Below are 14,845 nucleotides of genomic sequence, written 5' to 3'. Positions count from 1 at the left end.
TTGTACTCTATATAAGTATGTGACCGCCAGATTAGAGCCCTCACCTGCAAGTGGTTCACCTTCGGTAGAGGGATGACGCTTCTCTCACAGGATTACTGTGGGATAGGAGCAGATCTCTTTCAGCCCAGTCCCCGCCTTAGTTCTCACCCGCCACAACTTGATGTTACATTCAGTTTTAAGGTCGGTTCGTGGAGTGCTCCGTGGCCCAGGATCCCTCGGCGGTCACATCGCAGGGCTCCGCCACCCCTGCACCCCGGCCTCACACCACCTCTAGTGTCTTCCCTTCTATGGGTCAGATCTCTTGTTGGTGGGATGGTAGTTCCCCTTCGCCGGGCCTGCCCTCATCGGGTTATTCGCGGACCAGCCTGTCCCCGTTCCCTCCTTTCTCCGCCCTGTTTGACCCTGCGCGGGGTCGCAGCATGGGTTTGGACTCTCTAGAGCACCCTTGCCCTATTCCCACGAATATACCTCTGCAGCTGTCCCTGATAAGGTAATCCTTTAACTGGAAAACAAACCTATAAACAACTTAAAGACCAGCTCCTCAGCCCTTCTACTGGCTGAGGATCCTGTCCGGACCTCCTTGGGCCCTCCCGGGCTGTATCTAGCCCCAACCTCCCTAGTGCCCCCTTTAAGTTTTTGATCACGGCCGGTTGGCGGCGACCTCCACCCAACTACACCCTCTCAGGGCTCTCCCAGGTCTTCGCCCCCTTTTGCAGGGTTGCGTCCCTGCACTGCCACCCCAGCACTCGACCTGTGGGTCTCGCTGGCTCCAGGTCTGTATCCCAAAGGTCCCTCGTCGGCCGTTCTTCCGGCTTCTCTTCCCTCGTGAACCGCCTCCTGCCATGCTGCCTGCCTCTGCTCGTCCGAAGCCCTGCTGCCGGCTGTCGCTGCCGCTCTCCTCCCCGGCGGAGCCGGTCGTTGCCCCTCCCTGGGGCTCTCCGCCCTTCCCGCCACCGGATCCAGTCCCGGTTCCTCTGTTCTCCCTTCTCTTTCTTCCGCGGCCGCTTTTGTCCTCGCCGGCCGCCTGCTCCCGATGACGTCATCTTCTGGGCACGTTTGCATAAAAAGTGGCTGGCGTGCCGCGCGGGTCTCTCCAGCGGCGCTGCATGTTCTTCTTGCTGTGCCGGTAAGTCCTGCTCTAGCTCCCCGGGACAAAGTACAAAAATGCTGTTTAAAAGTGTGTTTATGGAGTGCCTGTGCTAGAGCTCACAGCAGTTTAAGAGAAAAAAAAAATAAAATGCATCAATTCCAGATGAACTAAGTCTATGGGTACCATATCCAAATTAACGCAGCTAAGTTTATTCCAAGGTCAGCATTTTCATATTTGCTTCTCATTTCCATGTGCTTCAGGACAACAGGGTCTGACAGTAAGGGGGGGAAGGGGCTGCAGAAGAAAGAAGCTGGTGGGGGGGGGGGAAGAGGGAAAGTGGGCTAGCTGACCCCCCCAGATTTAATTTTCCTTGCTACAGCAGTGGGAAGGAGACAAATGCAGTTCCTGGAAAATTATAATGAATTATAAATTTTCCATATATAGAATCTAATTACTGGGGGGTCATCTTATAATCAGGGTCATTTTCTATTGGAGTAAATGCAATATTTTACACCTTCCATTTCTCATTTTTCTCCAGGACTACCAACATTTACTATAAAAAAAGTCACCTATTTATCCTCTTTAGCATCTGTGCCATTTTCCCATGCATACTGAGGTGGCTATTTGTGTCCCGTATCACTAGGGTGACCATATGTCCAGGATAGGCCATCACAGCTTCTGAAATCCAGGACTGTCTCAGCTGCTGGAGAAAACTGAAGCAAGTCCTGAGTTGGTATGAACCCACTTGCATGTACCCAGCTCTTGTGGGTGGGTTTGCATCAATCCAGAACTTTTCCTTAAATTTTTCCAGGAAGCTCAAGCAATCGGCTGCTCCCTGGTCTGGGCTCCATTGGGCTGTGAGCAGAATTGCTTGCACAGTAGAATGGGGAGGGGGGAAGAAAGAAGCCAGCGGGTACCATGTGTGCGCACACACCCCATGTGGTCTTACCAGTCCCATGGCTGGGAGTCAAGGGAGGAGGGAAGGGGTACACAAGTGTGCTTGCTGGCACTTGTTCCAGATTTTATTGTGGTCACCATACTTAAAAATTGCTGTGCTATCCAAGTTTGTCTGTAACAGCATTCTCTGCCTACATGCACGAGCCCCCCACCCCACCCAAGACCAAGTCATGTTAGAAAAGCCTAGTACTTAAGGCCTGCCAATGAGACACAGATCAATTCAACCCCTTGGTGACAGATGTGTCAGAAATTGCCTTCTTTAACACTAAAGGCACATTTGCCTCATCTCTAAAAGACCATACTAAAAATAAATCTAAAGCATTATGCTTTTTAAATAACACACAAATGAAAATACATGAGTGAAGCTTCACAACATTAATCCATGGGACACAACCAAAGCAACGCATACAGAATAGCTCGCTGCAGACAACAGAACTGTTCCTCATCACTAGAACCCTTATAATCCAACCCTGCTTATCTGCTACACAGGACAGTTGGATTCCAGCTCCTGGACCATGAGCTGTGCCCATTTCAGATTATATATTCAGTCTTCCTTCTCCAGCATGAAAGCCAAACCTCTCAAGTCATGTTTACTCTTCTGCATCTGTTCCTACTCTCTCTCACTTCCCTTTCACTCCACCCCAACCATAAATATCTACATACTCCCTGCTAAGTGGAACAGCTTTATTAGATGTTCCCTACAGCCAGAAGGTTACAATAACATCTTAGAAGATGAGATGGATGCTCAAATCTTTAAAGCAAAACAGGGAACTAAACGTAGGTCTACTAACAGCTGAGGCAAAGCAGAGGCAAGTTTACATGTGTTTTATTTTATTTCTGCTCAATAATTCACTAAAAAGTTAATTCCTTAAGTGTCGTCCATCTTCAAACTGGTTTACTCAAACCTAAACCTTTCCCATGCCAACTTTTGGGTCTGCCACTGCTCATCAAGTTTAAAAATGTACATTGCACAGTCTTTGGAGCAGGGACTACATGTTCGGCTCGTCTGAAATGCCATCCGTGTTCATACCATCATTTTATTAATTATACGTACTGCAATAATAGTGAAGGCCAGAAACCCACTGTACGCAGCAGTATGCAAACCTGTAACAAGACTTCCCTATATTGGATTAGGATACAATTCAAGTCCAAGACTGAAGAAAACAAGTGGATGAAATAAAACAGAGAGTAGGAGCACCAAAAACAAAACAAGCAAACAACACACAGCAGCAATTAGATGGATGATGGATAGTATTTAGCTATCACTTGTATTAAGTCGCTTTTAAGTTGCTTGTTTTTATAAAGTTGAATATAAAGTTTTTTTTATCAGGTTTATAAAGATTCACATCACACAACATGGTGTATGGTTGAGGGCTGCTGAAATAGCTCTGCACAGATTTTAGAGTGCCCTCAACCAACTCAAACACCAAGGATCAAGGAAATTCAAAGCCACCCAATGGCAGAAAGCAAGCACCATATTGACCATTGTCATTAGAGAAACATTAGGGTCCACTTTTCACAGAGGGAAATAAAATGGAAAGGTAAGGAAAATACTAACAAAAAAGTCTACCAAGATCAACAGGGTACCAGTTACCATCACTGTTTCTGAATGAAGGATTGATGGTGGTGGTGTAGTTACAAGAGTTTTCGTTAGAACACAAGAACAGTTCCTGCATTTAGAAAAACCATCATACTACCCTACACATTCCCACCCAAATGTAATGAAACACAGAACAGTACTTTCAAATGAAGACATCATAAAAGCATTCACTGTTATTCATCTTGATGGATCAACTAAGCAGCAGCAAGCAGACCTACACAAATGATTCTGGTTTTTATTTTAGAAAAACCCGTGTTCACTCAACCACATTGCCTAGGTGTTCCTTCCCTCCCCTTTTTTCCCCCGATTTTTTCAAATTTTGAGAAAACACGTTTCTTCATACAATACAATCAGAGCATAGCCTACTACTTTGGCAAGTCCCAAAAATAAAACAGAAAGGAAGAAAGCATAACCATGGTACGAATACTGAAGTTGCATCTGCAAAGCTAGTCCTTAGTTTCAACTTTGAGACACATTTAGGGATATTTTTTTCCTGGAGAGATGAATAAATTAGGAATATTATAGCTAAGAAATTAATCATTCTGCCCAAAAAAGCAGGTATTTTAAGGTCTACATAAAAGAGATACATAAACAGCTTAGTAACAGTAATGGGATCAGATATCGTTATTACCTATCAAAAGAATAGGTAAAGTCTATGGCAATTCTGACAATAATATAAGCAACACACTAGCACAATCAGAATCTAAGAAGTCATCGCTCATTGCAAATTCCTCTTTTCAGGGGCCTTTATCTTTGAAGAAATGCCTTTTTGGACTTACATTTTTAAACACTCATTGTCAGTAAAAAAGAACCTTTTGCCCAGGAGGGATAAGGGGGAAAGGAAACAGAGGGTTTAAAAAAAAGCCAGAAGGTCAACCCTAAGTGCAAGCTGCAACACATATGCTAAAGTTAATGGAGTTTGGGCCATTTTCAATAGTCCTGAATTTGATCAGTTCCATCTAGCTACATGATAGATTGAAGTGTTAAATGATAGTAGCTAGTGGATTTCTCTGTAAAAAATATTAATGCTTGCTCTTACCAAGCATTATCTATCTTTTGCTTCCCCCCCAGCTCCTGCCACCCCGAACAGTTACTGATGCATTGCACCATCTATTATTGTAGCTCCTGTGCACAGATATTTGCAAGACAACTGCAAAGAATCAATAAAGGAGAAGGAAACAGTGCCACCTTGTGCTAAATCACAAGATTAATCTAGAATTACCAAGCTGTTCAGTCAAGTTGAAAACATCCAATTTAGTCCCCTTAACAGGGACATATTTTCAAAAGCTGGAAGTTTAGCATTTTTTTTCCACATCGTGTGGGAAAGTATCACTAAAAAAAAGTATGATTTTGCTTTAAAAAGAAAAAAAGAACAAAGAACAAAAAGTTTACAAACCTTTAAAACAAATAACTGGTATCAGTAAAGTTAACAGGGCAATTACAGGTTGGAAATAGTAATGGAATATGTACCCCCAATAAGTGGCTCATATAATGCTTTGTCAGCAGAAAGTGAGAGTCATGGCCCTTTAAAAACTGCTCAGCTGCATCTGCCCAACAGCTAGTGGGTAGGTATTCACAGTATAATCAAATTCACCTCTAAGACCCAGAGATAGGACTGGGTCAGAACTGTAAAGGAAAGCCTTCACTCCCCATACAGTACTTGTACTATGTGTGAATAAACAAAAGTTCAGGTCTACTGTTTATTAATCCTGGATCTATCACCAACCCAAAATTCACTTAAGATGATAGGTGTACTAGCCAACTGCCTGTCAAGAATGACTGGGGCGGGGGGTGGGGAAGGAGGAGGAGTGCCGCCAACTAACGCCCATGCTGCCACTGTTCTGCCTCTTGCAGGGAACGGGGTGGGGGAGCCGAGGCTGGCACCCTCTGTCTGGTCCCCAGCGCGGCTTCAGAATCGTAGTGGCACTCCCCCATGCTTGAAGCACTATGATCGGCTGTTTCCATCAGCCAATCAGAGTGCAAATAAAGCGTTACGGACAGACAGACAGGCTTAGGCTTTTATAACAACAGAACTGGAATGAGGATGTAGCCACGAGGGTCCAGGAATTATGCAAGAAGCAAGGACTGGTGTGGGTAATATCTTTTATTGGATCAACTGCATGGTTGAGATGACTTAGACAAGCTTTCAAATGTAAAGCATTCTTTATCACATTCAAAAGCTTGTCTAAAGCTATCCCAACCATACAGTTGGTTCAATAGAAGGTATCACCCACAACAATCTTTGCATATCTTTAAAGGATTATAGGCATCTGTCAGCCTGTGTTAGCTCAGTTACAGCTTCTGGCTGCAGACAGCAGTATGAATTTTCCATGTAGGACTGCTTCTTGTGTTGTGTTTGTTCAACTGCAGAACATTCCCCTTACTGATAAAACTTGTGCAGATTTGTGTTTATATTTTAGTATAATCTATTTGTAACTATGTATTTTAAGACCTTAATGTGATTTATTCAGAACAAAAGGCTGCTGAGAAATCACTAATATTACCAAGAATCAATCCTAGCAACACGCCTACGGCAGAGTCATGACATGACAAGAAACTTTCTTTCAAGCCTATTAGTGACAAAACACAAGTAAACTTCAGAGCCTTTTGTTTTGCAAGTATCCAAGGTGGCTATGCAGCTCCAATTTCTTGTTTTTAAACAGGGATAATGATGCTAATTTGCCTTGTAAAATGCTTTGAGATCTACTTAGGAAAAAAGTACTATACAAGAGCTAAATGGCATCATTAGTTTGTAATGTGGGAAAAATCTTGTGCATATAGATGAGGAAGAATAGTTGCAAACATGACTCAAAATATAAAACTCAGGGAAAAGGAAAATGGAAAAACAGAGTTTTGTGCATCATCCCACTTCTATTAAATCTTACAAAAAATTAACTGCATAAGTCAAAGCTGCAGCTTGTCATGGGCATAATTCAGTCATGCAATACCTACTGTTCTGTCTGCCTTACAGCTGGCTGACTGGTGCAAGACGAGGTGCAAGACTTGGAGGATTTGTTCAAAAACAAAGTATTCCATAGAGCTGACACTGATCTACAGGTTCATGGCACATGTTTCTCTTTTCCCCTTCTTTTCATCTAAAAGAACATCTATTGCAAGGAAACCTACAGCCTACAGTTAGCAGAGATCCCCACGCCTGGAACGTTTGTCATTGTTTGCCTAATATACTCTCAAGTCTCATTAAGCTCCAATTTTATACCCCTAACATAACTTTATAAGTCATTCAGTTTCACCCCATAGGGAAACTACACACTACTGCTTTCACTTATGTGTCATGTTTTTGTTGTCTTCAATATGCACTCACTATGAAGAGGGCTGGACATGAATTCCTCAGATACATGATAATCCCTTCTGAGAGGTCTGTAGGAGTTTCAGGAGGACTAGGTATTCTCTTCAGTTTCATCAGACAAGTATGGGGGAACTGGACTTGAACTCATGACTTGTAAATGGTAATGAAGTATGCTGCCATTAGACTGCTGATGCTGGCACACAGGTGAAAGGGCATTAATTTGCATTGTAGCAACACCTAGGAGCCTCATTCATGAGCTAGGATGCCACTGAAGCATATCAGGCCTCTGATGTGCTGAAAGATCATGAGTTTAGGCCCATCATGAAATACTGTAAGCCTTCCTTAATAAGGGAGGCCACTAGGGAAAACATCAACTAATTCTGGGAGACAAATAAAGAAGAAGAAAAAAACCAGGAAGGAAATAAGGTCATAGGTTAATAACAAGGCATCCAGAAGGGGACACCAAGCAAAACATAGGGGCCAGCACCCACTGCCCCCTGAATGAGTTGAGAGAGCCTGAGGATGCTGACCAGTGAAACTCTACCCAGAAATGAGTGGAGGAGTAACAGGAAAACAGCCCCACACTCACCCAGGTTCCTGCCAGTGAGAGCCTCCTTCCTGGTCTGGTAAATGGCCATCTTGGCCAAGATAGGAGGAGGCTGACCCAGAGATTCTGGGGCTAGTGGAGCTATGAAGGGGAGTGCATTAAAAAAGGTGCAGGGAGAAGTGCAGCAAGAACCTCAGCAGGAAGTTCTGGAGGAGGGACTGCAACCTAGGGCACTCAAGGCAGGTGCACACCAGGTTCTCTCTCTGTTGGCTAAAGGAACAGGTGTTGGGTGCCTGTAAAACACACCAGATGCACACCTGTGGTAACAGCTTCATGAAGGAGCTCCCAGCTGAGGCCCTCAGTGGTATGTGGAATCAGGGTGGAATACAGACTTGGTCACTGGTGGGCAGGGACTGCTCTCATGCAGGACCTGGTCAATATAGGCAAGGACAGTGAGTGACAGGACAGCCTTTACCTCCTGGAGTAAGTGGCAGGAAGCATTAGCATGGGCAGCTCCATGGGCCTGGGCCAGTGTAGAGGGATCTTTCTACCCCTGTCTGGCATAGTTTAGGACAGGGGAGGGCAAAATATGACCTGCAGGCTGGATCCGGCCCACCAGGCCATTGTATATGGCCCATGATGGACCCTAAAACATTTAGAAAATTAATATTTAACTGCTCCAGCAGCCTGTCAAAGCCCAGAAGTGTCAGGGGCAGTAGGACCCAGGAGGAGCCTCAGCAAGACTGAACAGCCCAGGCCCAACCACCCCCAGCCATTTCACTCCCTTCCTGCCCCACCCTGCTCTAGCACCACATGGCTCAGAGCCCTTTCTGCCTCTCCTGATTTTCCACAGAGTGATGGGTTGTCCGAGTCAGCAGCCAGACACCTCTAGTTCTAACACTTCCCTCTTGAGCTGCTCTCTAACTGCTTCTTGCTGTCCAGCATGTCCCCAGGTATAGTAGCAACAATGTTGACTGATGCACACCTTACTCACATCCCACCTTGTCCAAAACAAGGGAAACATTGGTAGTGTATGACCCAAACATACACTAGAGGGTGGTCGCTGAAGAGGGCTGGCTGAACCATACCAGGCTGGGTACAGCCCAGCCTCAACAGTAAAGACCAAGGTCTGGAACCAGAAAACAAACAGAGGATTGGCACCCACAGGCAAGAGACAGACTGAGTCCAAGATACTAACTAAAGATCTGGAAAAGGTCTTGGGGCACTAGTTACAGGCTTCAGTACTGGCCATCTGTGAAAGCATACAGATGCTGCAACAAGTTCCAGACCTACTGATCACATCAGCTAATCAGGGGTCACATTTGAAGTCTCCACAGACCAGTGAAAGGGACTTGCTTATCTGGCAGTAGTTCATAAGTTCAAAGGGAGATCTCTACTTCAAGGTGACCTAGTATTTCAGTCCAGGCTTAACCTAGTAACCCTGATACCTGCTGCACTAGGCCGTATAAACAAGAAACAAGTTCCTGACTCAAGAGGCAAGGCCAGAAAACTGTTTGATAAGTCTTCAAATACACAAAATGTTATTACATAGAGAGTGGTGATAGCCTATTCCCTGGCAGACACAGAGAAGGACAAATAATAATGGTTTTAAATTGCAACAAAGGAAATTCAGGTTGTATATCAAGAAGAGCTCTCTCATTACATGGGTTTTGCATTGGAAGAGTCCTTAGAGAGGTTTTGGAATCTCCACCACTGCAAGTTTAAAAGCAGGTTAGACAATTGTCTGTAGTGGTTTACACAGGAATGATCCTGCCTTGAGAAGAGGGCTGAAACACATGATTGTGTGTGGTCCTATTTATCTAGGATAGCACTATTATTCTTGGATTTGAATAAAAACAGGCTAATCCCAGAAAACTTGCACAAGGTCAACCTGCAGACCAGTGCCAGAACTAGGAATAGAACCCAGGTATCCTTCGGTCCTGGCCCAGGACTATCAAAGAAACAACACTGCTTTCAGTAACTAATGCAGGAATTGCGAACAATTTAACTGCACAAGTCACTGACCATTTGGGCCTGCAAAGACAAGGTACAATTATTTACCCCACCAAGAGCCAACATTTTTGGCAGTCATACCACAAATTAGCCCTACCTTCTCTAAGTGCCATTCCACTCCCCTTCCCCAGCCTGATCTGCTGCTCTTCTTTCTGTTCACTACTATGTGCCCTCGCTCCCATCTCCTGCTCTGCTTGCTACTTTCAATTCAGTGCCCCCTGCCTCATCTCCTTCTCTCCTTTCTGTTTCCTCCACTATCTGCTGCTGGCTACCTCTCCCTTCTTTGTCCTATCTGCTGCGAGCCACACACAAAGCTGCCTGTGACACTTGTAGCATAGGTTATAGCACAGGTTGGTCACCCCCAATTTAGTCAGTGCTGTTTGGCCTAGAACAGTGGCCTCCAAAGTGGCATGCACACACCCCAGGGGGTGTGCAAGACAATCCATCGAGGTGCAGGAAGAAAATATTAGAACTTCTATTGCAGTGTACGTGTGCTCAGTTAATACATATATTGGGGGCGCGTGCTCAAAAATATTTTACTGATAGGAGTGCACGATCAAAAAAAAGTTTGGAGACCACTGGTCTAGAGTATGCAGTCATACTGCACAATAGCCACCAGATGCCAGTCTGGACTACATAGTAAAGCCATGTTGGTAACTAGACTCCCTCCCAAGTTTACAATGCTTGTTAAGTTACCAAGAGGGATTGTCTGATAATTTAGTGCAGGGCTGTCCAACTTCTCTGCAACTGAGGACTGCATACAGCATCAGCATGTAGTAGCCCCTACACCACACACCATGCCAGCAATATGCTGCAGGAGCAGGCCCTAAGGATCCCCCTCTGCACAACTGTGGGAGAGACAGCTACAGGGTCCTACAAGTCACCAACTAGACAGCTCTGATCTAGTGCTTCTGTCTTCACCACAACACCTTAGATCCTTCAAAATCCTTCACTGCAAGAGGGAATAGACAGCTTCAGCCTCTTAATGGCAGATGGGGTCTCTGGCATTGACAAAACAGTCCATTCTGAAGCAGCACAGAGATTCAGAAGCAAGTCATGACCAGGTATGTCTGGAATACAGCAGTCCCCCATCCACTGCCTGTCCATACCTCCTCCAAACTGCATCAGGAAGATGGGTGGGAACATCACAGGAACACCAAATGGAAATGAAGCATCCTCCCTTCTTCCTTTTACTACCTACCTTTGACCCTGGGGAAGGAGCCTCCACTTCTCTCCCCAATGACTCCATGCTCACCTCACCACTTCCTGATGAAAAAGGATCCTTCCATAGAATTACTGCTCTATTCATCAGAGCATACCTATACAGACTCTGTGGGGTTGGCCCAGTTCAGAAGCCCCCTGGGGGCACACTGTAAAACTCTTAGTACCTAGGATTCCTAGTCATACCCCCAATCCTTTGGAACATATCTTCCAAAACATCATGCAGCTCTGCATCCTCCTGATAGGAATTCTCTCCTCAAAGGAGCATGCTTTTCTCCAACACAGAGATCCATGACTCTCCTAGAGAGGAAGATGATCCTAGCCCTTGCAGTCCTAGTTACAGCTCAAGACCCTGGCTTTCTTATCATTTCAATATAGGCAGGAAGAGTGCTTGGTACAGTGCACCTGCCCCAAACAGCATATGTGATCTCTATAAGGTTGCCTACATACAAAGATGACACAATTGCCATGTCTCCAAATAAGCAGCAGGCAGACAGGTAGCACCCACAGTATAATTTTCAACCAAGATCCAAGAGAAACACCTGAGTGGCTGAGACAAAGGATGGAGAGGAAGACTGAAAGATGATGATCTGGGACAGTATTCTTCAACCTGTGGGTAGCTACCCAAAAGTGGGTGGCAAGAATCGTGCAAGTCTCAGAAGTGTGGGAAAGCATCCACTTCCCCTTGCAAGAAGCTGCTTGGGACACCGGAGGCAGCACGTGTGTCTGTGTCATGAGAGCAGCCCCAGCAGCTGGATGTGTGGGTCTGGGGTGTGTGGAGAGGATGGGTGTTGGCGGGGGGGGGAGGAGGGTGTGTGCGCTGCCTGCCAGCACTAGGGGAAATTGGCTGTGTGCCAAGGCTGTAGCAGGGCAGAGGGGACAAGATTTGGGGGGGGGGGGGCTGCACCTCCAGCAGGGGAAAAAGTCCTTTAGGGGCAGCAGGAAGATGCATGGTTGGGCCAGCAGTACTGGGGCTGCTGCCCATACTCACAGGGGCAGGGTGGCTGGGAGATGCTGCTCAGGGGCCAGAAGGAACAGTGATCAGGCTGCCTGGTACAGCACAGCAGCCCCAGCCCAGGGCAGGGGGAGAATTTCACATGCCTCCGCTTCCAGCCAAGCTGAGGCCAGACTTACTCCACTGCCACCACTTGAGCCATTGCCACCACAGCTACCACACTGTGGCCCCAGTGGGATGGGGGCAGCTGAGGGCCCTCCTCCAGCAGGGTGCAGGGGAGGGGGCTGCCGGTTGGCAGTCAGAGGCACCAGCATGATCCAGTGGCTGTGGGTTGGGAGTGATGGAACCAGAAGGGCCAGGGGGCTGTGAATCAGGACAGGCCAAGCCATCAATCTTTACAAAGGGGTCCTAGTACAAAAAAAATAAAAAAGGTTGAGAACCACTGGTCTGGGAGAAATAAAAGGGAACCAATACAAAGGGAGACCACAATATATACAGGACCTATAGGGACGTTCTTTGACTTTTCACTTCTTGTTTTTCTAGTTTACTAGAAAAAAAGAAATGGGAAAAGTACAGGATTGGCAATGCTTCATTCCAGCTTATGAGGACAGCAAAAGCAATGTATGGATTAAAGGATGAGGAGGAGGGAAGTGCAGGTTACTAGGAACTTTACATGTTTAATAGAAGGACAGAGACAGTCCCAGAGGGAAAAAGTATCGAAAAATTGAAAAGTATATTACCTTTCAAAAGGGGCTGGAAAGTTGGTATCTCCTGCAATTTTATGACATCAGGATCATTGCTGACATTTCGTGAGGACTGAGTTCCCTGGGTCACCACAACAATATCATCCATCTTAGCCCGGTGCTTAGCTGGAGAGGGGGATGCTGTGGGGAAAAAGAACAAATGTAAAATCAGACACACAGCTGTATACGGAGGTGAACCAGCAAATTCTTTTATGTCTGATCTGCTTCATTTGATGCCAAGAGGAAATGACAGATGTAAGTGACATATTAATGTCAAGTTTCTATAGTCACCATCACTGTGGCACAGAGCTATTTCCTTAAGTAAAATCCATAGTGGACTTCGCTACTCTTTCATCCTTGTCCCACTTACTGGAGTCAGTGCTTAAGATGTCTCATGCTCACTCTCACACTAATACATGACGTTCGCTGCCTGACAGAACAAAAATAGACTTCTGGAGTCTTTCAAAAACTCATGCTAACTGTCAGAACTGCTGTACTTCTGGTACATATAAAGGGTCCCTTTTAAACTTAAATTTGGTCCAAAATGGTAACAAAAGAACAGATTAAAATCAACTCTTTTCCACAATAAAAATCAAGTGAAGGAATCCTTGCACAGTTTGAAACTGAAAACACTGCAGCCCAAGAACTGAGGTGACGTTTCACTCTGAATAAAAATTGACTTATCTTCACTGTCTAATGGACATAGAAATGAATTAGAAGCTGACATGCAGCAGATATATGTGGACAAATTCACTCGATTTTTAAGTCCTTCCGCTTCAGACTACTAAAATGGGTTATTAGTAAAGAAATCTCTTGACAACATATGATTCTTAATTTGACACTACCCTATAATGACTAGGGCTTTTACCATTCTTGAGATCTTTCCAGCCAAACCCAGTTTCTAAGGTTAATTGAAAGTAAAGTTGTAAAAAAAAAAAAAAAAAAAAAAAGTCCAAATTTTAAATTGTTGTTGTCTTTCATCATGGTGTCAAACAGGGGACGAAAATAAGCACTACTGAAGTCTCTATTGTCACTTATCTCCATGACTCTTGGCTGGCTCCATCCATGACCCCAGAATCAGTATGCAGCATAGCTAATGATATGAACCTGCAAGTCTCCAAATATTATCCCTGCTCTTGTTCCTTTCACTTAGTCCTGACAGCTGCTGCTGTATTCTACCATACCACTGCTTAGGATCAAACATCCAACAGATCCGCTCTATACAATAACACCCCTTTACGAGCACCCACCTACAGCAGAAATTTCTGTAAGAAGAAGAAATAACCTATGCAAGTCCATCTCTCCAAGGAAGGAAAGATTACACCTAGATCTCAGGCCCCAGCCATAAAAGTGGCTTCCTTTTACTACAAGGGCTGCATACTACCCATATCACTTCCTCCCTGCTGGCTGTTGGGTCCCTCATGCAAACATACTTCCTGTAAGCCATGAAATGTGGGGTTAATAAACGTTGCATTAGTCATGTACTGCATAATGATAGAAGCACAAAAATCCCCACTGTAATTAACCAGTTCCCCCATCAGCTTTTACTGCTGCCACTGCCACTGCCCCTCCCAGCAGGCCATACCTGTAGCCAGGGAGTGAAAAGGAGACTGACCTGAAGAGCTCAGATCATGTGGCCGGCTCTCAGCTTCTGCACTCTGCTCTGCTCCCATAGCTACAGCTGTGATGGAGGAAAAAGGATTCCCCCAAGACCTCTACACTGCTAAGCACACACCCCAGCCCTGGGGGGGGGAATAGCGAGATCCTTGCACTGCCAATGCAACCTCTCCCCCACCACTTGCAAGCCACGGGGCTCCTTTCCCTCCTGCCTCAGAAGCAAGGGAACAAGTGCTCCCAGCAGCCTCCAAACAACCAGCAATCCAGCCGGCAGCAGCTCCCCATGTGAGCATGTGTAGAAGCAGCTTCCGGGTCCGGGATTGTTTCTGTTCCAGGGTCAAAGGAAGCGTCGTCCACGCAGGGGATGGGAGGAGGCAGAGGGAGCCCAGGCTTAAAGAGGCGGCTGTTGTACGTCAGCTGAGCCTAGTCCCTGGGAGCGGGGAAGTGTGTTAGCCGAGGGGTTGCTTGCCAAATGCATGCATGCAGAGATAGAGAGAGCGAAGGGAAAAAGAAAATGAAGGAGGCTCTTTAAAGCATTGATCGAAATGAGAGGGAGAAGCTAAAGTTAGACTGGAATATTTAACCTAGCAGGGATCCTGCAGTTAGAGCTGGGGATCAGATCTAAATGAGCTTTCAGAGGGGTTTTATCCAGACACCCATGTGCAGAGAGTATCCGAGCAACTTCCTTCCATGCAAAATAAGATTAGCAAGAGTGAATGGTATTGAGAAATAGCTGGCTTTTCTCTCATGCAGGGGGCTGTGGTTCAGAAAGTTTCTTTGTTTGCTTTTTGGAGG

General features: G+C 45.6%; 1 protein-coding gene across 2 annotated transcripts in view; it reads right to left on the bottom strand.

Annotated features, from left to right (window-relative positions):
* BORCS5 (BLOC-1 related complex subunit 5) overlaps nt 1-14,345 on the bottom strand; it is a 127,522-nt gene extending 113,177 nt beyond the window's left edge. Inside the window, exons 1-2 of one of the 2 annotated variants that reach the window (XM_090043842.1) lie at nt 14,019-14,345; nt 12,431-12,574 (exon numbers count right to left, since the gene is read on the bottom strand). In XM_090043842.1, coding sequence (XP_089899968.1) covers nt 12,431-12,574; nt 14,019-14,106 — 232 coding nt within the window. In that variant the 5' untranslated portion in view covers nt 14,107-14,345. The remainder of the gene's footprint in view (nt 1-12,430; nt 12,575-14,018) is intronic. The other variant, XM_090043843.1, reaches the window with a different exon arrangement.
* Between the last annotated feature and the right edge of the window lie 500 nt (nt 14,346-14,845).

The sequence above is a fragment of the Crocodylus siamensis genome, chromosome 4, assembly GCF_052110815.1.
Source record: "Crocodylus siamensis isolate JL-2025a chromosome 4, ASM5211081v1, whole genome shotgun sequence".
Lineage (NCBI taxonomy): Eukaryota > Metazoa > Chordata > Crocodylia > Crocodylidae > Crocodylus > Crocodylus siamensis.
This window is presented reverse-complemented; position numbering and strand designations above follow the sequence as displayed.